We start from the raw sequence: 22,929 nt of genomic DNA, 5'->3' as shown, positions 1-22,929 counted from the left end.
ACAATGAATTCTTGCTAACTTTGTTTTTAAAAATTGTTATATAGTAATATTTTATTCATAACCTTTGTTCAAATGTTTATGTTTTGCTGTGATCCATATTACTGTTATTAACGACAATAGGTTTTAATAGTTATTTTTATATTTTAACCGTCAACGGTTATAATCTTTTCTTGCATGATTTAATTTTATATCAAATCTATCATATTTAAGGACATTATTTCAGTATTTTCACGTAGAGAAATGTTCAAATTACCATTTAATTTATTTTTCTCCCAGATAACTGGTATGTTAACAAAATTGCTGACAAAAAAGAGGCACAACCGTGCCCTACACACGGAGAATAAAATTATTAATTCAGGTTCTTAATAAATTCAATCAAATTATAAATTCGTTTAATACTGATATCCGAGTACCATCTATGATCTTATGTCTTTGTGTTATTGTTAATCATATACTAATAAATTGATAAAATAAGAAATGGTAAGACTCGTGTAAAGTTATTGTGTCTGCTGTTAATTAGTTATTTAATCGTAGAAATGTTTCTGAATTTCTTCTACTGCATATTCCAACATGCTATGACCATAAATGGAAGGACATTAAATAGAATATTCTAAAGTATAAATTTAAAATTTAAAATTAAAAAATTTGGAACTTAAATTGTAGACGTGAGTGCAAAACAACAGTCTGTCGGGTCATCTAGTATATATATATATATATATATATATATATATATATATATATATAATATAAATTCAAATTTCTTAATTCTTAAAGTAAGAAATTTACCCAAATATATAAATTTATAAAATTCATTTACAATGCTAGCAGCAACCGAAAGAGATCGAAAGTTTCACAATTTAAACAAACACAATCAAATCACTAATTATAAATATTTTATATAATTGCATATAAACACTGAACACCTTAATACAAAACGCACATGTCATTAAAACCGTATCAACGCACTACCGTAAAAGCAACCGCACAGCTCGGCGTATGAAGCGCGACTGACGCGAAAGGGGCCTTGGGTAGCATCGCGAAAAAGATGGAATAAAAACAAAACGCGCTAAAAAAAACAATAGTAAAGTATTTGTGACAAACTGGAATAGATAGCAACAAAAATTGTAACCAATAGTGATTTAATTTATTAGTAATAATTCGCTAATATTAAATGTGGAATTAAATAAAGTTTTACATATGCTGAAAATGTAGGAATAATGAAAATCTAAATATAAAAATATAAAAAATGCATTTTAAGATTATTCAATACTAAGCATTTTGCAATGTCTCAAGTTATTTAGTAATTTAAAAGAAATTAATGAAAGTGGGACTTGCATTTATACGGTTAAATATTATTGATGGGAAATAGGAATGTTGCTATGAAGATAGCAAAATGTTAAGTTCCTTGGATGGAGGGTTTTGAAATAAATATTTAAAAAAAAAATTAAATTAATATGAACTATTAAAATATCAAAATACGTATATATGATGTATATTGAAACAACGTCGATAAAAATATATATAAATAAAATAAAAATGTAACGAGTATATAGAATATATATATATATATATATATATATATATATATGTAATAAGTATAGAGAAGTAAGACCGTCTTAAATGAAATGAGGATAAATTAAAGCTTAAAAATTTAATTGGCATAAAAAATTATACAAACGACATATATATATTAATATCAAATTCGTTCGTACATAATGCTTTTTTCTCTAAGCAAGTTTCGCTTACAATATTGAATTCTGCATCAATCTGTATAAGTCAATCAACAATCAAATTGTTTATAATCATGCACATGATTTGTGATATCGAAATTTTATTATTTGCATACTTGTTATGCATAACAGACAATGTATATTGTACATACCTGAATTACCAACGATGTTTAGGATGCAGCTTATTATCACCCAAAATATTAATGAAACAACAAACAACAACTAATAAATTTCACTTATTGACAAACGTCAAACAAATCAAATATTACACACATTCAATTCACTCACAACCTGCCATACTTAGCATAGAGACAATGTTCCATAGATCAGCATATAGAAACCGATCGATACGGAGTATTTTGACAAAATCATAGCAAAATATTGCAATTCTTATTGAAATGTACTTATTTTAATTTAACACTCATTGTCTCATTAAAATAATAATTTTATAATTATTTATCATTTACAAAAATTCATGCTAGCAATTTTATTTTATATTATTAGTTATACAGCGGTTACAGCCGTGTTATATCCAATAACCTTATAATATTCTTCACATTTTAAATGTGAAGAATTACCAATTATACTTTGCGAATAAAATAAGCGCTTTTATCTATATGAATGTTTATAAAAAAATATTTTGCAGGTTATATAAAAAATTACTATTTTAAAATATGGGCAAATTTCTCATAGCATTCACAGTGATTTTTAAAGTTTAAATAGAATTTGCAGCTGTAGTGTGTATTAAATAATAGAATAAACTATATATTATATAGTATTTATGCTTATTTATCTAAGCATATAGTTATATAAAATTCCTATGAATTGTACAATAATTGGCGCTTCAATCGCAGAATCTGAAGTTGAATCTTGAAGTTATTATCATTTATAAACTCTCATCTATATAACGAAAAAACATCTATATGGATTGTCATAACAACACAACGTGCGTTTGTTCAATACGAAGTTTCTCGTATTTTGTTTTGTTTTATTAAACTGAAAGTATAACTTGTGATTAAAAATGATTATTGAGGAAGTGAAAAGCACTGTGAGGGTTCAACGAATATCTGCTCATAGTCATGTTAAAGGATTAGGTTTAGATGCCGAGGGAAATGCGCAACAACAAGCAGCCGGTCTTGTAGGCCAAGAAGCGGCTCGCGAAGCCGCTGGAATCGTTGTTGATATGATTCGATCTAAAAAGATGGCAGGTAGGGCTTTACTTTTAGCAGGCCCTCCTGGAACCGGCAAAACAGCCATTGCTCTTGCCATAGCCCATGAATTAGGAAACAAAGTTCCATTTTGTCCAATGGTTGGTTCAGAAGTTTATAGTAATGAAATCAAAAAGACTGAGGTATTAATGGAAAATTTTCGCAGAGCTATAGGCTTAAGAATTAAGGAAACTAAAGAAGTTTACGAAGGTGAAGTTACTGAGATGACACCAGTAGAACAGAATCTCCAGAAGGGGGTTTCGGTCAAACTGTATCTCATGTTTTACTTACTCTTAGAACTGCCAAAGGCACAAAACAACTAAAGTTAGATCCATCAATTTATGAAAATTTGCAGAAAGAAAAGTTAATGTTGGCGATGTCATTTTTATCGAATCAAACAGTGGTGGTGTTAAACGCCAAGGTCGTGTAGATACTTATGCTACTGAATTTGATCTAGAAGCTGATGAATATGTTCCTCTGCCAAAAGGAGATGTACATAAGAAAAAAGATGTTATCCAAGATGTAACTTTGCATGATCTTGATGTTGCCAATGCAAAGCCACAAGGGGGTCAGGATATATTGTCTATGATGGGCCAACTAATGAAACCCAAAAAGACTGAGATTACAGACAAATTGAGAAAGGAAATTAACAAAGTTGTTGATAGATACATTGATCAAGGTACTGCAGAATTAGTACCTGGAGTGCTTTTTATTGATGAAGTTCATATGTTAGACATAGAAACATTTACTTACCTTCACAGGGCTTTAGAGTCTGCCATTGCTCCTATAGTCATTTTTGCAACAAACCGAGGTCGTTGCACAATACGTGGTACTGAGGATATTATCTCACCACATGGTATTCCATTAGATTTACTTGATCGTTTATTAATAATTAGAACATTGCCATACTCACAAGAAGAAATAGAATCAATATTAAAACTTAGATCACAAACTGAAGGTATATCCATGACTGAATCTGCATTAACTAAATTGAGTGAATTAGGAACCACAACTACACTTCGATATGCAGTTCAGCTATTAACACCTGCAGCACTTAGTGCTAAGGTTAATGGACATAATGCTATCACAAAAGAGGATGTTGAAGAAGTAAAGGAACTGTTCCTTGATGCAAAGAGTTCTGCTAAAATTTTATCCATGCACAAAGATAAATACATGATGTAATTTTATTTCAAAATCAATTATTTGTATTGTTTTAAAGAAAGTATCATTATTCATTAAAATCTTGAATAAAAATGATTAAATTTAAAAATATTGTGTTTTAATTTGTTAATATAACATGATTTGAAGAAGTTGAATGTGAAACATAAAATCAAAAATATAAAAAACAAAATGAAATCATAGAGGAAATATTTAACACAAATACATTTAGCAAGAACAAAATTAATAGCAAAAAGTTGAAAAGTATTAAATATTAAGCAGAATTTTTTCTCAAACCTTAATAAATCCTTCAAATATGAATAATTATTAATTCATTTAATAAAACCTTAAAGTACAATCATTATATGTCAATTTAATTTTTTTTCAATCCGTTTTGCTCTTCATATTTATAATGCAGATCCATGCAATCTTCATCGGAAATGTGTACCCAGCCAGTAGGTTTCATATGATACACTCTGACAATACCACCTGAATAGGCATCTCTGTGAGTGGCATGATAAATAGAGCGTCTTGCAAGTTCTGAAACAAAATTTATTCAGTAAACTTTTCCAAATATTAGATTTTATAACATTTTAATATGAAGGTGCAATTATATTCCACCTTTATAAATTTTTACATAAATTTATAAGTAAACATACTACATTCTCATTAGTAATGTAATGTAAAGTCTGAGAGTGGAAATATTTTTTCGATTTTCTAAATATTATTAATAGATTAACTCCCAGTTTATTGTACTTGCATTCTTCCACAATCTTGACCAATAAATTCAAGAACAATTTAACCAATAATTGGAGACTGATCTCCAAGATTGTGAAAGAATGCAAGTACAACAAGCTGGGAGTTAATCTATAAATAATATTTAAAAAATCAAAAAAAAAAATCCATTTATTCAATATTTTATCTTATTAGAATCTTTTCTATCTACACGTTTTTGGGTAATTTGATATTTTTTGATAATTTTGACTTACCATATGCATCTTCATCACTCAAATTCCAATCATAACCAGAGTCTAAAGCACCAAATGCATATACTGAACCACTACCCACAGAAAAAACTTTTCCTGGAGTTCTTGTACCTTCTGAATCTACATAGTACAATGCAGGTCCTCGCTTATCATAGCCCGCTAACATCATACCCATAGATAAGCCCATTCCTTTATAATTATAAACCATATTAGACATAAGTTTGCTTGCAGCTGCTACAGATATTCTTTCTCTATTGCGCAGTTCATGTAAACGGCATTGTTTTGCTAGCACACGATCCCAATAAACACAATCAGCTGCTCCACCAGCCAAAGTTCCTAAGAAGAGAAAATATAAGATTTACCTTTCAAAGTTGCTTAGGAAGTCACATTTTAATTCATTTAACTATATTTGGAAACAATTTGCACAAAGCAAACCACAATAGTATATTTATTAACTGATAAGCTGTTGAATTGTAACTGTTTCTCAATGAATAATGCCTCAAAAAATATTTTGACTCATGTAAGTAGGCATTTTAAGCTACATATAAGAATTATCAGTAACGTCGACAGTAACTGGTAATGATGAATCAGCATTATTACCTATGATATAACAAACGTATGCAAACTGGTTCGATACAAAACTAAGTATACATGAAAAGAAAAATCAGAAATTCAAGATCAAATTAAAAAGACACAAAATATGTACCTAACAAAAAATCATTAATTTCAACAATTTTCTTCATGCATTGTGACCCAATAAATTGTCCACCAGTTGCTCGGGAATCAACTGCTAGTATCACACCACCTCGGAATTGAAATCCAAGAGTTGTAGTACCATGATCAAAATGCATACGCAACTTATTTCCTTGTTCATCTTTCATATTAGCAAGTTCCACCGCAGGCTAAAAATAAATCATAAACATATTTCAATATTTTAAATATAAATAAAGATTGACATCAACAAAATTTACATTTGCGAATGGAGGAACACATAATTCCATATTATTTTGGAAATTACGTGTTAATTTTGCATATTCATCAGTATCATCATTTTGAGAATAATAATTCTCCAAACCACACAATTGAGCCAAAGCCATTATTATAAAATTAATTTATAAGTAATCTAAACTGCCAGATAACCAACAAGAAACAAATGACAAACAAAATTAGAAGCTTCACAGTCATACACACTAACGCGAAGTTAGCGTCGAAAATATCGATAAGATTTTTAATGTTGTCTGCGGAACAACGTTATGCCGTTATGCCGCTTTTTTTAAATCTTCAAAAGTTTTAAACATTAAATTTATTGGGCTACAGTTTTTCTATCACGTTTGACAAATCCTTGCCATCAGTCAGCATTATATCAAATCATTGATAGATAATTAGATTTACTCTAATTAAAATTTAAACAGTGCTCCGAATATTTTTAATTTTTATTACACATTCTTTGATAATTGTATGCGTCCCTTATTATAAAAATTAATTATTTATATATTACTAATAAAATAACATTAGGCTTATGATATAACAGTTGTACGACAATCAAGATTATTTATCGAATTTAATTAATGAATTTAAATTATTAGAGTATTAATTGCTTTGGGATTTTCATTTAAATTTTAAAATTAATGTTATTTCTTGCTTTGCTATTATATTAAACAAACACTAATCCATTCACCCAATTTTAAAAAATTACTTGTAAACAGTTTATATAAAAAATCTGTAAAATATTAGTGTATAAAAAACAAATGTTTTATATACCTACACTAATTTATATTTTGCCATAAATTTAAAAGCTTATTGTATATGGCCAGATTTTTCTAGCAAATGTTAAACTCTGTATAATTTAAATGAATAAGTCTTCACATGAATTTATATTATACCTGCACTGAATGCATTTATAAATAAATCAAATAATATGGTTATCTATTTTTAAAATTAGCGCGATAATTAAATTATATTCATTATTCGATCATGGTTATGAACATATTTGCAGTAATTAGGATAATAAATATACAATTTAAAAAATCAATTTAATGCAATAATATTAAATTCAGCTCAGTTATAATTTTGCAACATTGAATATTCGATATATGATTATTTATTTTTTAAATAATATACATTGAACTTAAAATTGAAATGAACTGAAATCGCACATAAGGTTGCTAAATAATTTAATAGGGTTATCATCCGCATGTTAATTATTATTTTTTATTAATCCTTTAGATTAGCGTTGCTCAATTTAAATTTTATGCGTGACCGATTTTGACTTCAATTGTGCAACCTAATTAAGTGAAAAACTAAACATTGAATTTGATCCCAAGAAAAGGGTTACCTATTGTTTTGATTTGATTGAGAAGCGGAGATCAAGTCCGGCACGCGTTCGAAGTTTTCTTGTTCAACGAAAGGGTTCTGATTTAGGGCAATTGCCTAATTAATTGTGTTTATATGCTTGTGTTTTGTGTGTACATATTTCAGGAATGACGGATTTCATTAAATGCATTATTTGTGATGAACGTGCAAATAGCATGTCTGAAATGCATTTGCATCAAACGACATGTCATTCGATTGATCAGTTATCTTTAGCAATATTGTCGCGCAGAGAATCCAAGATTGAAAATGGTTAGTTAATTGTGATTTAGTTAATGTGTAGTATAATATGATTGTAACATAATTTCATTAGTTGTAGAAAATTTGACGAAAGATGACAAAATCAACAATAATTCTAACAGAAAAAAATCTAAAACTAGTGCTTCTGCTTTGCAACAAGAATTAAAAGATTGTGTCACAGCTATTGATAAAGTATTGCAATCTTCAAATAAAACTGAAGGCAGACGTAAGAAGAATCCAAGACCTCGAAAGAATGATAAAACTGAAGCAGCTAAAAAACAATGTACAATAACTAATGGTATTTTATTTATTTTGTTATAACTTTATTTGTGGCATATGAAAATTATGACTGATTTACATTATGCTTAGAATATTAAAATAGGTGCTATTATAGAATATATATATATATATATATATATATATATATATATTCAACTATTTGATTTCAAGATGAAAATATATCAAGTAACGGCAACCAAACTAGAGTTAGAGGATCAAATCTTTTTATATTTATGTTTGTGCAATTGTAATCAGATGCTCTTATAGCACCAAAGAAATCATCAAATAGATCTTGGGAAATAGTTTATGCACACATACCCAGCAGACCTGACTAAAATAGTATTTCAATTTTCTTTATCTTTTTATATGTATTATAATATTAATCATCGTATGAGAAATATAATACCAAGTACTAACATGTTCTGAAGAAATGCAATGTCAGTAGCCTGCATTAATTTTAATAACTTGAAATTTAGTCAATTAAATAAATATAAATTATTAAATTATGTTAGTTTCAGTGTGTTGTGTGTATAAGCTATTGTATAATCTCTTTAACTTGTAGTATGTTATTTTATAAAGTCATAAAATAGCCAAAAAATTGTTGGTATAGTATGTGGATATTAAGTGAACCTGAAATTGTTAGGTAAATCAATCAAAATATTTTTTGCTTCTAGAAAACTTTTACAGAATTCAGTTATTGCACGTCTGATATCATTTCTTATAACTACTGCACCATCTGGTATATATATAGTATATGTAAATTGGTCATTATTATTTATAGGCCTAGTGTGTAAATGATTTAGTATGTAAATTAATTTTAATCAAAAATTAAATCTAAAATTCATATGTTAGATGCCAATGAAATAGCAGATGGAGTGCAAAATATTGGACCTGAAAAAGAAGTCGATGAAACCAAGCCAATTCAGCAACCACAATTAACATCAACAATCAACACTCCCTTGAAGCGATCACTACGCAAAAAGCCTACTAAGCCTGCAAATGTAAAAATAAGTAAAGCCAGTGAAACAACTAAAACACCGACTGATGCCATTCGAAAAAGAACAACTGTATCATCAACTAATAGGAGAGAAAAAGTTAGTCGTTGCTCCCAGAACAAGAAATGTGCAACAACAACAAAGGATTCAATATTGGAATCCGTATTGGTGGCAAAAGGTTCAGTCAGAAAGAGAAACCAAATTAATGTAATAAATCCCGCCAAAATGAAACTTATTATTCCACAAGCCAATAATCAAGAAGTAAAAGCAAAAGAAGATGTTACTTGGAATAAGGCTTACCAGAATTATGTTGATGGATTGCAAGTTGTAAAAGAAATTCCAGTTGTTCAAGCTGATTTTACATCAAATAATGCACTCAATTATCAAAATATCCTTACAAAACAAAATCAGAATCAAACACCATTTACTGATAAAAATGAAGGATACGAGTTTAATAATAACAATCATCAACAATCATCAGAAGGCTGTATTGAAAATCCTTACCATTTGCAAGATAACCTTGGCAATGATTTATTAAATAAGACATTCATTGAATCTAATGATTTAATTAGCGATTTGAGGAACATTGCACCAGAGCACCTAGTAAATAATTTGAATGATGATTCAAATCTCGATAGCATTTCTATGGGCTTAACAAATGATGTAAAAGACTTCATTGTTGAATTTTTTGAGGAAGAGCAAAATGCTGAAACTAGAAATCCTTATTGGGAAGACAATATGAATAAGTACTTTCCATCTGAAACAGAAAGTAGTTCAGAAATTGAACAATTTAATGATAATGCTGACAAATATATGAATGGCAATGATGAGATGCCTTTGAATTTAGTTATAAGAGAAATTGATGTACAGATCAATCAAGAAAGCTTTAATAATAATTTTTATCATACAACTAATACATCTAATTCAACAAATAAGGCTATTTGTAAATCTACTTGGAGTGCGGAATATATGAATAGCCAAAATGCAAATTTTTGGGCATCATACAATGTTAACAAGCGACCATATGAATTTTCATATGCATACAAATACAAACTTTTTTGTCAAATATGTGGTGATGAATTTCTGAATAATATTGCATTACAAGCACATTACATTTCTTGTAGTGGAATAAATGAAAACCAGAGGGTAAAGACATCAGAAGAAAAAATGTTGGAAGAACACTTCCAAAAAACATTCATTGGAGGTGATCCTGGCATGATGGTTTATAATTCTCAAATTCAAGAAAATAATATGAATTTGACTCATTTTAAATATGAATGCCATGCATGTCAGACAGGATTTGAAAACCGCACTAATTATTGCAAACATATGTTGGATCATAAAAAAATTTTTGCACAAGGAAAATATGTAATATGTACTGAATGTGGTTTGTGTATCGAAAATTTTAACATATTGAAAAATCATTTTCATAAATATTCTTAACAATTATCATTATGTTATTTTTGTTTGTTATTAAATGAGAAAAGTTTTCTGAGAAAACTTACAGCTCTGAATGTACATGTTATCTCATTCAGAGGTACTTCCTCTATTATTTAATTTAGTGTTCAAGAAACATTCAGTTTTTATGTATTGAGTTATATCTTCACTGATATTGTGGAACTGATTATTTGTTGTTTTTTGTGAAAGAGTATATTGTATAATATAATTATGTGACTTCATTCTATGAAATTATTATACTGTTTGAAATAGAGATTTAATTTGTTGAATAATGAATATGAAATATATGTTTTTTATACTATTTGGTTTATCTATATTCTGTTATGTTTATGGGTATGCATAAAGATAAAATTATTAAAGTTGAATTATATATATATATATATATATATATATATATATCTACTTTTTATTAGTTTAATTGCACCTCATCCGAACATTGCTGTTCTGATACTAGCAAGAGGAGGTTCAAAAGGAATACCTTTGAAAAATTTGCAAAAAATTAATAATGTTACACTTATTAGACGAAGCGTTAAAAAAATTACACCATTGCTAAAAGAGGGAAAAATCCAAGCAATATGGGTTTCAACTGACCATCCATTGATTGCTAAAGAAGCCAATGAAGGTTTGCTAATTAATTATTCCTAAATTGTGAAATTGAATGAAGATTTAAAAGATTAGCTAAATAAAACAATTATCTAAATCCCTATGCCAATAATTATTATTATGACTGCTTAAATTATATTAGATTAATATTGTGTTCCAAACATACTTAATTGCAGCAGGGGCACAAGTGTTTTGGAGAGATCCAGAATATGCAACTGATGCATCTACTTCTATATCCGCAATACAAGAATTTATTAAGCATCATTTAAATGTAGATTATTTAATGTTAGTGCAATGTACTACACCCTTTCTCAAGACAGATTATATTTTAGAAGCAATATCTCAATTAACTTTTTCAAGTACCAATACCCAGTGTGTTTTCAGTGTTACTAGGTACAAAATTAAAGTATAATAGTATTTAGTTATAAACATATTAATTAATTTTCAATAGTAAGGGTTATTTAAATGCATAATAATTAAGTAAATAATTTTTAAAATTGGGATTTTCCATGAATATGGAAATAATATGAATATTTGTATTAGGTCTTTTAAATTACGATGGAAGGAGGAAGGTAATAAAATAACATCAGAAAATTTTAATCCAGAGAGTAGACCTAGGCGTCAAAATTGGAATGGAGAATTAATAGAGAACGGAATGTTTTATTTAGCCTCACGCAAATTGATTGAAAAGAACCTTCTACAAGATGATAGGTAATAAAAAGAAATGATGATGAAATTTGATGATGATGATATAATAATTTTAATAGTCATTATTTTTTTCTCTAATAATAAAAATTCAGTTGCTCTGTGGTAGAAATTCCAGCAAAATATAGTTTAGAAATTGATACACCTTGGGATTTGGAACTAGCACAGAATATAGCAAAATATTTTGATGAAGAATAAATCAAAAGTGTATTATAAAAATTACTTACAACTTTAGAAAAATACAAATGATTTAATTGGTAAGTTTCTGTACTATACTTGAAAATGCTTTACACGATGTAGAATCGGGCAAACATGAAAGTACAGATTTTCCTCTATTTTCTTCAAAAGATAATCTTGGCTCAATAGGCAAGGTGCCCAAAAAAGGAACTGATGCTAATTCAGCGAGAGCTGCACCTCCACCTGAGCTGAATATATTTGTGCATTCACTGCAATTTGGGCATTCATAACTAAAAAAAGCAAATAAAATTTATAGGTGGCTACTTGCTTAACTACAAAAAAAATTATAATGTACATAAGCGCAAGCCAATAATAAAAAAAATAATAAATTTCAAATTCCACAAAAAATTATATAGAAATCTATAATAATAGGTTTACATTTAAATTGTTTTGAATTTGTTATATTCGAGAAAATATAGAATAACATTTGTATATAATATTTTTTCTATTAGACTTCTTTTTAATGAATTAAAGATGATACTGTGGAACTAAAACCATTTTTGAGGGTGAAATTAAGTTTGTAATAAATTGATTTTTTTAAAAATTCAACAATCACATAACAAAAATGACAAAAATTAAATAATAAATTTAGAAATTAGAAACTTTTGCATAAAATAGTTAATCGATATCATATGTTAAGTAAGTTATCATACGTTTTATATATTTTTATTTCAAACTTTTTGAAGTGAGATTAATTTTATAAATAAATATTATCATCAATTTCAATGTTAATTTTGTTTGAAAGAATAATGTGTAGATGCTTATTAATATAGCTATTCTTAGATTTGAATTATAATTATTTCTTTATTAGGTGTATAGCTTTGCTTCCTCTATCTTTTTTTTTCGAACTTGGGCCTTTTTCGCATAAAGATAGATGTGTGCCATTGATCAAAATAGGACATAGTCCAAGGAAGCAGTGAGGATTTGCTAGCGTAGCTTGATGACTTCCCATTTCAAGTATTGACCACTTTTATAACATGGAGACAGTATTGTCAAGTTGTAATATAACATTTTATCATGTCTCTCATTGTGTCGTGGCAATTTAACACCTCATAACAGTTAACATACTGCACCTTGAAACCTTGAGTATTCAGTTTAGCCATCAGCAAAAAGCATAGCCAGGATATTTCCATGTTGTGTTTCTGTGATTGATATTATTGTGATAAACCAATTTTTATGTTTCCCCAGTCACATTGCAAGTACCTTGCAAGCTCTTCACAAGCAAACGCATGCCGTTCAATATTCCTTGTCTTCAATTTCTTCTTCTTGTGGCACCCAATTTCCTTGTTTCTGCATCATTCCCATGACTTTCAGGCGTTTTGAAATAGCTTGTTGCGTCACACCCAACAATCTTGCCAATTGATGTTGTGTTTGACAAGACTCTTGGTTAAGCCTCCATTTTGCCTCCATTTCTGCATCTTCAAAAACCCTTTTTCTTCCTCCGCCATGTTGGTCATCAACCTCAAAATCACCGTTTTTGAAGCGTTGAAACCACTCTCGGCAGGTTCTTTTGCTAATAGTAGCCTCACCATAGGTTTTTGAGAGCATTCGATGAGCCTCAGCAGCAGATTTCTTCATATTAAAGCAGAAAATTAAAACCTCTCGCAAATGGCGAGAATTTGGCTCGTAAGTTGACATGTTTAAACGAGAACAAGTTTATCAGGTAGATACAAATCGATTAATATTTTTATAGAATTATGTTTACAAATAAATAAGCTTATTGTATGACATTTACGATATCTTTATTTTGACTTTTACTACCATTTACCGCTACAGCCATCTCTTGCAAAACGGCGGAAGCAAAGTTGTACATCTAATAATTTTAGCACTTTACTTATAACGAATGAATTTTAAGCTTGCAAGAATTAAAATAAATAATATGGTAAAACGATAAATTTGCATGTGCATTATTTGTCACTAATCCTAATGCTTTTAATATTTACCCGCTCAAATTTTCTATGACTCCTAATATCTTAATGCCAGTTTTCTTGCAAAATGTTATTTCTTTTCTGACATCTTCTAATGAAATTTCTTGAGGTGAAGTTACAATGACTGCCCCATCAAAATCTACCTCTTTTAAGCACTCCATAACTGTAATATGCTCATCAGAAGTTCCTATAAAAACAAACAACTATTAGTTTACATCTATTACTTAGTTAGACCAATATATATAGAGTATGGGTGTATAATTTGGGACCCGATTTACCAATATCAAATTGACAGTATTGAATCTGCCCAGAAAAAATTTGTCAATCATGTAAAGTTCCGCAAATACAAGAACAATATTCAGATAAGTCGGTCCCAAATGTACAACCATTTTAACATTACGCCACTCGATGCTAGAAGAAAATATCTCACCTTCTGCTATGGAGCAATTATTGTGAAAGGTGCTTTAGCCGCTTCAAATTTATCGTTCCAAATGTTAAGTTAATTAATAACAGAACTTCGGAAATACCTACAGTTAAAATCAAATTTGTTTCACGTGCACCCATGTTCAGAATATCAAAAATAATAAATGAATTTGCTTCTGAGATTGGTTTCTTTGGTCTGTCGGTGACAAATATAAAAAATCAAGCCAGAAAAATTATCCTTAAATGGCCGTCTTAAGTAGTGATTTATAATTTATTAAATATTTAATATTATTAGTTTTTATTTAATATTATATATTTGTAGTTTATATTAAGCGTTATGAATATATACAAAGCTATCTATGAACTCTTAATACTGGAATTTCATCATATATTATCTTTAATTTATAATTTGTACACTTTAAAATGTAATTATATTGTATTATTGCCTTTGGCGTTGAATAAATAAATAAGTAAATAAACTATGTTATGCAATGTATTTAAAAATGAGATATTTACCTGGTGGGGTATCAATTATTAAATAGTCAATTTCATTCCAATATACATCATTTATAAATTGACGAATCATGCTAGTTTTCTTTGGTCCTCGCCATACTATGGAATCATTTCTAGATTTTAGCAGAAATCTGAAAAAGATACATTATTTTATTTTCTATGAAAATGCAATTTCAAATCATGTTTCAATATTTTAAATAATATTTAGATCCTGTTACATAAGTAACTTACGCTATGGACATTACTGCAAGATTTTTATTTTCATCCGTATACACTGGTAACCAGCCTTCAGGACACTGACATACCTCTGCATCTTCGATATTTAACAAAAAAGGAACACTTGGGCCGCATAAATCTATATCCAGAATACCTACCTAAAGAAGAATTTAATGCTATTACAAAATATAGATATAGAGATAATATCGTCTGGCAACTATATGCACTTATAATACAAGATTGTTGTAAACAAATATACCTTATAACCTTGCTCTTTAAGAGTTAAAGCAAGTTGAGTGCTGACGGTAGATTTTCCTACACCTCCTTTACCTGAAAGGACTAAAAATATGTGTTTTACACCACTTAACATATTTTAATCATAACCTAGAACTTTGAAACAAGATTAAGCACTTCTTCAAAAATTTCATGCCACTGACATTATGGGACATTATGTTGGAATCTAATGTCATTCTTGTTTACTCCATGTATGTTGCCTGATGTAATGCAACAAACGGTTACTTTAAACGCTGCTTTTTGCAGGCAATTAGAGAGTAATATTCAAACTTCTATAAAGTAAAATAAAATTACGATCAAATCTATTTAGGTTCTAAGATTTTGGAAAAACTAGTTGTAAGTATCATTTCGCCTTAAGGCAAGTTGCATGAATTTTCCGATACATATACATAATCAACGTAATAAACAGGAATTTTAAATTGATGTCTTTTAAACATACTTATCTGTAATTCTATAAAGTAAATTAACTAGTTAACTTCCCGTAGGGCAAGTTATAGTAATCGCAAAAACATCGAAAATGAAAATTTCGATTTCAATTAGAGTTTCAAAGGTTTCTGAATATCTTGCCATACCTTAAAATTAGAAAAAATGGATGTATTTGTGTGTGTGTGCGCGGATACAAATTTTCGTCGACGATTTCGGGAACACTGATCAATCCATTTGAATAATTCAAAAAACATTCGATTCGTATTGTTAAGAATACGTGCTGATTTATTTTTGGCGGAGGCAGTTTTAGCCGTTCCGAAGATACGGGGCAAAAAGTGCCAAAAACGGCGACTCAGTTCTTAAGAGTACGGAGCGTTCGATTTTAATAATTCAAAAAATATTTTACTTGTATTGACAAGATGAAGAACTGATCAAATTTTTGGAAAGGCAGGTCCAGCGGTTATGGACTTTCGATAAAAATAAGTTAAAAAAATGTCATTTGGCGGTCAAAAATGTTTATTGGACATTTATGTACATAAAGTTGCCGAAAACGGTAACTCAGTTTTTAAGAGAACGGAGCGTCCGATTTGAATAATTCAAAAATCATTTTACTTGTATTGACAAAATGAAGAATTGATCAAATTTTCATGAAGGCAGGTCTAGCAGTTTTGGAGATCTAATGTAAAAAGTAAAAAAAATGCCATTTGGCGGTTAAAAATGACCATTAGACATATGCACATCAAATTATCAGATATTTTAATAATAAATATATTTTTTTTTACATTTCTATGGGTTCCGTACCAATGCTTAGACGGCGGCGCGGCACTTGCGCGCTTTGACATTTCGTCTCTATGCAGTTCAAGCAATACGATTGCTTTGAAAAAAAGTTCAGAATTTCCAAAATATGTCAAAATAAAAAAACATTTTTCTTTTCAAAAAAATTTGTTTTCAAAAAAACATTTTGTTTTAAAAAAAGGAATTTTTTGTCAAATTTATAGTTTCTCAAAAATCTATTTTTTTCGAAGTAAAATTTTTTCAAAAATGTTAATTGTTTTTAAAAAAATAATAATTTTTGGTACGGGAAGTTCCAGCAATTTGCCTTAAGGCACGATGCCTTAATTGCCTTAAGACAGAATTCCACTTACAGCTAGTTTATTTCATCTATTTCGTGTTCTATCAATAAAATTTATTACGAAAGACTACAGATACATATGCTTCATCTTAGATTCTTATAATTCAACTGCTTACCGTGGGCGTATAATATTTCACTATGTTAAATTAGACTACAAAATCTATCGTTATACAAAGTTTCATGCAAATCGTGAAACTTTTTTTTCAACATTTCAAACAAACCGACCGTTTCCTAAAATGTAACCAATGCAACTTCCAATCCAAATTTGCTCTCAATCGATTCAAAATTGAAACGTCAAGAACATAAAATTAGATAATCAGATTTTTTCTCGAGAACAAATTTCTTCTTCAGAAAGTTAATTGGGTCTCTCACTATTACAATAGTTATGGTATGTTTAATCTATAGCAGTTTTAATTTTCTAAAATTATTGGCGTATATATCATAATATCATGAAATAAATTCAAGCTCAGCAGTCAATATGCCATAGCTGGTAATTACATATTTATCAAATTTGAAATAGTAAATACGGCTAAATTTATTATATTAGACAGTCTAATGAACGGCGTAGAAAGAATCGAGATTTTCAATAAAATGCTTAGAATTCTATGCAAAGAGTTGAAAGATAGGAAGAATCAATAAAAGTGATAAGGGATTAGAAAAGTGAGATTAAAAAGAATGTTTAGCCTGAAATAGTAACCGAATCATAAAATCGTCAAAATAACATCGATATGACAATATAGTATGGACCAGACTACCAGAGAAGTGTTAAGACCCCAAAGTTAGCGGTAGAAATCAGTACTTGACCAGCATTTTCACTTGAGATATAAATTGTAATCAGTGCTACATGGTGCTACCTGTCTGGATTTTGGATATTGATTCTGAGAAAAAATGACCAATGCAATTAAGTGAGTTTTAAAATGTAAAACATCAAAATAAATCTATAAAATTATAAAAGTACTAAGAATAATGGAAGAACAAAGCACTCTACAGATCACAATTCTAAAATAAAGAGAAAGATTTGAAAAGGCTGAGTCGAGAATGGATGTAGATGATTGAAGTAACCAGCAATAGAAGAAATATGTACAGGAAATCAAAAACTCAAAATTAAGACCTTAAGAGTGAATCAAATACAATATATGTAGATAAAATATGTTGAATAATAAATCAAATAACTAATCAAATTTACGAGGACATTTGCAGTTCGCCCTTTTGAATCAAAATTACTATTTGAAAGAAATCATATCAGTACAGATTTATTTCACTTCTACTTTCACATTTCGGGAATTATTTATTCGCAATTAATTCAGAAACCAATAAAAGTCGCATAAGAAGCACAAACATGCAGATATTTCTAACGAATACTACAAATATTATAAAACAATATTTTTACATAAATAACATCCAAACTTTAGATTCTAAAGTCCCAATATCAATAAAACAACATTTATCAATAAATATGAATTATATTATAAAATTTTCATTAAGTTAAGGAATTATCAATCATTCAAAATACAAGTAGAATCTAATTATGTATAAAATAATTTTTAAAATTATAAACTATATTATTTTGCACCTTACAACACGAGATTTTGTACTTATTTTCGATTTAAATGTCTTTCACTATGCTTCATTATCTTCTATATAGATGTTAACTCGTCCAGGATGTCTTGATGTAGATTTTCCGGCTAAAATTTTTATGAATAAATATGCAACTCAAGATAAAAATCATTGTAGTTTACTACTTTGATTTGTGTTAATTATTAAAAAGTACTAGTTTACCTAATAACTGTTCTAAATTCGAACAATTTCCATCTTGGTTAGAATCGGGGGTCGTCGACACGATATTATTAGGATGAGTACAATCAGACAATGAGGCACTAGCTGCACTTATCAAAGCTAGTCTTGTTGAAATCTCTTCAACATCTGAAATATTAAAATCAGTAGTTAATTAATTACGAATGATTAATGTAATATAAATTTATCGAAATAATACTACTAGTGCAGTAAACGGAGAGGAAAAAAGGGTATAACCTCTGAATTTTTTTACTGTGCTCCGAATTGAATGAAATTTTGGAATTAGGTTCATCTTACCCTCAAGTTCAAAAGTGAAAACAATTCGGGTTGCGCGATCACCCCCCGGGGGGACTGGCCACTAAAGATTCATATATTTTCGGCGTTTTTCTTCGTTTTTTGCAAGTATCTCCTAAAATATACATTTTAACGAAAATCATGTAATGAACAAAATAATGTCAATAAAAATTTTAATAAATCGATATTACATAAAGTGTTCTAGAAAAAATATTAAGCAAGATTTGAAAGAGCAAAGTCGTTTTTTATTTCGTTCAAGATTTAATTGTTGTATTTAAAGCCATCTAGTGTCGAGGTTTTACATTTTATGAATTTCATTTTATGAATGGAAAAAAAAGTTTTTATAAAATCGTGAATTTTCTGAAAATAATTTGTACTAAAGTAGTAAATCTGCTAGAATCCATCAAGATGTCTATAATGAAGTGAATTCTAGATGGAATGTGAATTACTTTATTTCTGGTGGAAATGGCGCTCATTAAACCATATGATTTAAAAGAAAAAAACTTCGTATATGCTTCTTATTTGCATGATAGCTCACTCATTTTACACGCAAAAAACTTGTAACAGCACTCATTTTAAAGCTTATGTTGAGCACTATAAAACCCAATTTTACCGAAATTCATAAAATGTAAAACCTCGACACTAGATGGCTTTAAATACAACAATTAAATCTTGAACGAAATAAAAAACGACTTTGCTCTTTCAAATCTTGCTTAATATTTTTCGTAGAACGCTTTATCTAATACCGATTTATTAAGATTTTTATTGACAATATTTTGTTCATTACATGATTTTCGTTAAAATGTATATTTTAGGAGAAATTTGCAAAAAAACGAAGAAAAACGCCAAAAATATATGAATCTTTAGTGGACAGTAACTTGAAAAGTATTAGTTTTTTTGAAAAACTATAAGAGACATTTTTTTCTTATAATTAGTTCTCCTATCGATTTCCGACGTTATTTAAAAAAATGTAATTACACAATTGAGAGGGGGTGTCATCCCCCGGGGAGTGATGGCGCAATCCGAATTGTTTTCACTTTTGAACTTGAGGGTTAGATGAACCTAATTCCAAAATTTCATTCAATTCGGAGCACAGTAAAAAAATTCAGACCTAAAACGCTCCGTTTACTGCACTATACAGCCAGCGTTATTTTAAAGAGCATTTTTTAAATGATTATGAATAAGAAAAATGAAATGTCTGCAATATTATTGACAAAAAGCTGCTGAGATGTGCTAGAAATTAAAATAATATAAATATAAGATTTTGGTTGAAAAAAATTCAAGGTAATATTGTACTTTTACCGCGGATACTATAAAATATATTAATTTCTCCTGAATTTGTTGTACCGTTTAAAAGACATCAATTTCCAATATAGTGTGTGAATTAAGACTCGCCATTTTATTTAAAGCAGTTCTACATTTAACATCGCGCATATTGATGTATATGGATTTTGGTATGAAGAGAAATTAAATAAATAATAATCATTATTTTTTAGGTAAACGGTTATTTATGTATAAATAACATAGACCTTATATATAGGTAGTATAAGGTCTATAATAAATAATCGCGAGTGAATTAGTATAACGTCAATATCTGGAATTATTTTCAAAGATTTTTATTTCATTACATAAATTATTTTCATTTATAAAAATACATGCATACGCACATAGTAAAAATAATTACCAAAAAATCATAACTTCCATATTCAAAATATAACTGACAAGATATAATAGAAAAAGTACGCAAAAAGACTGTCTAAAGAGTATCTCTATAATTTTTCGGACCCTTTACTAGAGTCAGAAAACACATTGTTTTTTTTTTTGCAACTTGGAACTTTATCGTATTATTTCTTAATATATTTTATTTGGCTTCAAAATATACTAATTATATTATAACCGCAATAAAATTCTACATTATAACACTTGAAACATTCACAGACTTGCACAAACAAAAGTAAAACAAAGCATAAAAAAATTATACGCATTGCAAGCAATTAATATAGAAATTATTATTATTATTAATGTAGTAATTAATATAGAAATTACAAAAAAGGGATAATGTTTTATTTGAACTAACAATCTTGTGAGTAAATAAAAAAACTAAATTTTATAAAATACCTGCACATTAACATACACAAATTTCGCTGTCTTAATTTCGATTTATTTTAAAATGATGTTGATGCTTAAAATAATGTGTTAATTAAATCTTAGGTTCAATAATATAATTAATTAATTACAATGAAAATATTTTCTTGTAAATTATGGAAAATTATTTTACTGATGAAAATCGTAAGTTATTGAAGAAAATCTACCAACAAGCCAATAGATGTATGATATTGAAATGTGTAACATGCGTCTCATCATTTGGATAAAGTATGTAAATTTAATCTCACAATACGTTAGGAAAAACATTATATAAAATTAGTTTCATCTGTAAATAAAATCAAGCATTAATGTCATTGCTTATGTCAATTTCAATGAAACAAAGCACGAGCAAAACTTCATTTATTTATAAAAATCATAACCAAGATTAACAATAATAGAGCGTCAAAGTGCATTATAAAAATAAAATAATTTCGTTCCGAATTTTCTTACAAAAATGTCTAACTACAAACCAGTTGACTCAAAGCGCGAAGAATTTCGAAAATATCTGGAGCAATCTGGTATAATGGATGCCCTTACTCGTGTTCTGGTGGAATTGTACGAGGAGCTCGAAAAACCAGAAAATGCTCTGGACTACGTGCGGAAAAATTTGGGAGGAAAAGGTGGAGATGATATAGACGTCATCAAGGCGGAAATCGAAGCTGCCAAATTGCGCAAAGAGGAACTCATGGCTGAACTTAGCAATCTGCGATGTCTTGAAGAAGAGGAAGATGAGGCGGTTGGAAATGGCGCGGGACAAGCTGATGACAATGTTGCTAATGCTGAAATGTATTACTGATATTTGTTCAAAAACCATGGTTTAAAATTTATATAGCAAAAATACACGCCAAATGCTCATGTCAGTTTCAACTATTTTGAAAATAGACAAAATATAAAAACAATTCGAAATTAAATACAAATCTTTGATTAAAAAGCATTGTATACAGTATAGTAGGAATATACCAATTTGACAATGATAATATCAGTTATTAATTAAAGCCAAATAAGATATTTCAACAAATATAAACTATATCTGATCTGCTATCCCAGTGAATAGGTGGTTAGGCTAAATATTGGCAAAAATGTTTTAAATCGCGGTATCAACTAGTTAACTTCCCGTAGGGTAAGTTATTGTAATAGGCCGAAAATCGAAATTAAAAATTTTTACATTTCTCGACGTTTTGAGGGTTTCTGAATATTTTGGCATACCTCAGAAAAAATGGATATGTGTGTGTATGTGTGTGTGTGTATGTATGTATGGATACAATTTTTCGTCCACGTTTTCGGGCGCACGGATCAACCGATTCTAATGGTTCAAAAAAGATTCGATTCCTAATGATAGGGAGATGTGCTGATTAGTTTTTGGCAAAGGCAGGTCCAGCAGTTACGGAGATAAAGAGCAAAGAGTGCAGAAAATAGAAATCGAGTTTTTGAGAGAAAGGAGTATCCGATTTGAATGATCTAAACATTCAATTAGTAATGATTGGGAGAAGTGTTTATTAGTTTTTGGCAAAGGCAGGCCTAGCCATTTCGAAGATACGGAGCTAAATGCGGAAAAAATTACAGTTTTTGAGAGAACTAAGCGTCCGATTTAAGTGATTCAAAAAACTTTCTGCTTGTGTTAACAGAATAATTGATTTTGGAAAAAAAAATTTTGTTTCAACTTTTTTTTCAAATTTTTTTTGTATATTGAAAATAATTCAGATTTTATTTTTAATTCTGATTATAGTTTTAATATATTTTAAACAAATAATTTCAATTTTGCAATTCAGTTTATATAATTATTATAAATTGACAA

The 22,929-nt window shown here is 28.8% G+C and overlaps 4 protein-coding genes across 4 annotated transcripts in view; 1 reads left to right on the top strand and 3 right to left on the bottom strand.

The window, feature by feature from the left end:
* Nucleotides 1–2,698: 2,698 nt before the first annotated feature.
* On the top strand, nucleotides 2,699–4,120 carry LOC113369988 (ruvB-like helicase 1). The gene is given in 3 exon segments (XM_026610624.1): nucleotides 2,699–3,172; nucleotides 3,175–3,303; nucleotides 3,306–4,120. Coding segments are annotated over 3 exon segments (1,365 nt in total). The 5' UTR covers nucleotides 2,699–2,751.
* Nucleotides 4,121–4,420: 300 nt separating this feature from the next.
* On the bottom strand, nucleotides 4,421–6,231 carry LOC113370096 (proteasome subunit beta type-5). The gene is made up of 4 exons (XM_026610762.1): nucleotides 6,054–6,231; nucleotides 5,789–5,984; nucleotides 5,086–5,418; nucleotides 4,421–4,636 (listed from the first exon to the last, which is right to left on the bottom strand). The coding sequence occupies exons 1-4, from the start codon at nucleotides 6,177–6,179 to the stop codon at nucleotides 4,470–4,472; spliced, it is 822 nt and encodes a 273-aa protein (XP_026466547.1). The 5' UTR covers nucleotides 6,180–6,231; the 3' UTR covers nucleotides 4,421–4,469.
* A 5,751-nt stretch (nucleotides 6,232–11,982) lies between these two features.
* LOC113370478 (cytosolic Fe-S cluster assembly factor NUBP2 homolog) lies at nucleotides 11,983–15,478 on the bottom strand. Its single transcript, XM_026611150.1, has 5 exons — nucleotides 15,309–15,478; nucleotides 15,065–15,207; nucleotides 14,837–14,964; nucleotides 13,913–14,084; nucleotides 11,983–12,199 (listed from the first exon to the last, which is right to left on the bottom strand). Exons 1-5 carry the CDS (start codon nucleotides 15,417–15,419, stop codon nucleotides 11,983–11,985), a joined length of 771 nt encoding a protein of 256 aa, XP_026466935.1. The 5' UTR covers nucleotides 15,420–15,478.
* Nucleotides 15,479–18,470: 2,992 nt separating this feature from the next.
* The window catches only part of LOC113371201 (tumor necrosis factor receptor superfamily member wengen), a 69,304-nt gene continuing 64,845 nt past the window's right edge, over nucleotides 18,471–22,929 (bottom strand). The window contains exons 7-8 of the mRNA XM_026611844.1: nucleotides 18,681–18,824; nucleotides 18,471–18,586 (exon numbers count right to left, since the gene is read on the bottom strand). Of these exons, the coding sequence (XP_026467629.1) occupies nucleotides 18,522–18,586; nucleotides 18,681–18,824 (209 nt within the window). The 3' untranslated portion in view covers nucleotides 18,471–18,521. The remainder of the gene's footprint in view (nucleotides 18,587–18,680; nucleotides 18,825–22,929) is intronic.

The sequence above is a fragment of the Ctenocephalides felis genome, unplaced genomic scaffold, assembly GCF_003426905.1.
Source record: "Ctenocephalides felis isolate EL2017-DRISC unplaced genomic scaffold, ASM342690v1 CF-g0.4_SCAFFOLD_01492, whole genome shotgun sequence".
Lineage (NCBI taxonomy): Eukaryota > Metazoa > Arthropoda > Insecta > Siphonaptera > Pulicidae > Ctenocephalides > Ctenocephalides felis.
The sequence above is the reverse complement of the archived record's forward strand: the minus strand, read 5'-3'. Positions and strand labels throughout refer to the sequence as shown.

Coding starts and splice junctions, on each gene's coding strand:
- LOC113370478 (XM_026611150.1), bottom strand. CDS start 15,419: ATGTTAAGTGGTGTAAAACACATATTTTTAGTCCTTTCAGGTAAAGGA. Junction 14,965..15,064: donor CTTGCAGTAATGTCCATAGC/GTAAGTTACTTA, acceptor TATCTTTTTCAG/ATTTCTGCTAAAATCTAGAA. Junction 14,085..14,836: donor AATAATTGATACCCCACCAG/GTAAATATCTCA, acceptor TTGTTTTTATAG/GAACTTCTGATGAGCATATT.
- LOC113370096 (XM_026610762.1), bottom strand. CDS start 6,179: ATGGCTTTGGCTCAATTGTGTGGTTTGGAGAATTATTATTCTCAAAAT. Junction 5,419..5,788: donor AATTAATGATTTTTTGTTAG/GTACATATTTTG, acceptor TTCTCTTCTTAG/GAACTTTGGCTGGTGGAGCA. Junction 4,637..5,085: donor GAGTGATGAAGATGCATATG/GTAAGTCAAAAT, acceptor ATTTTGTTTCAG/AACTTGCAAGACGCTCTATT.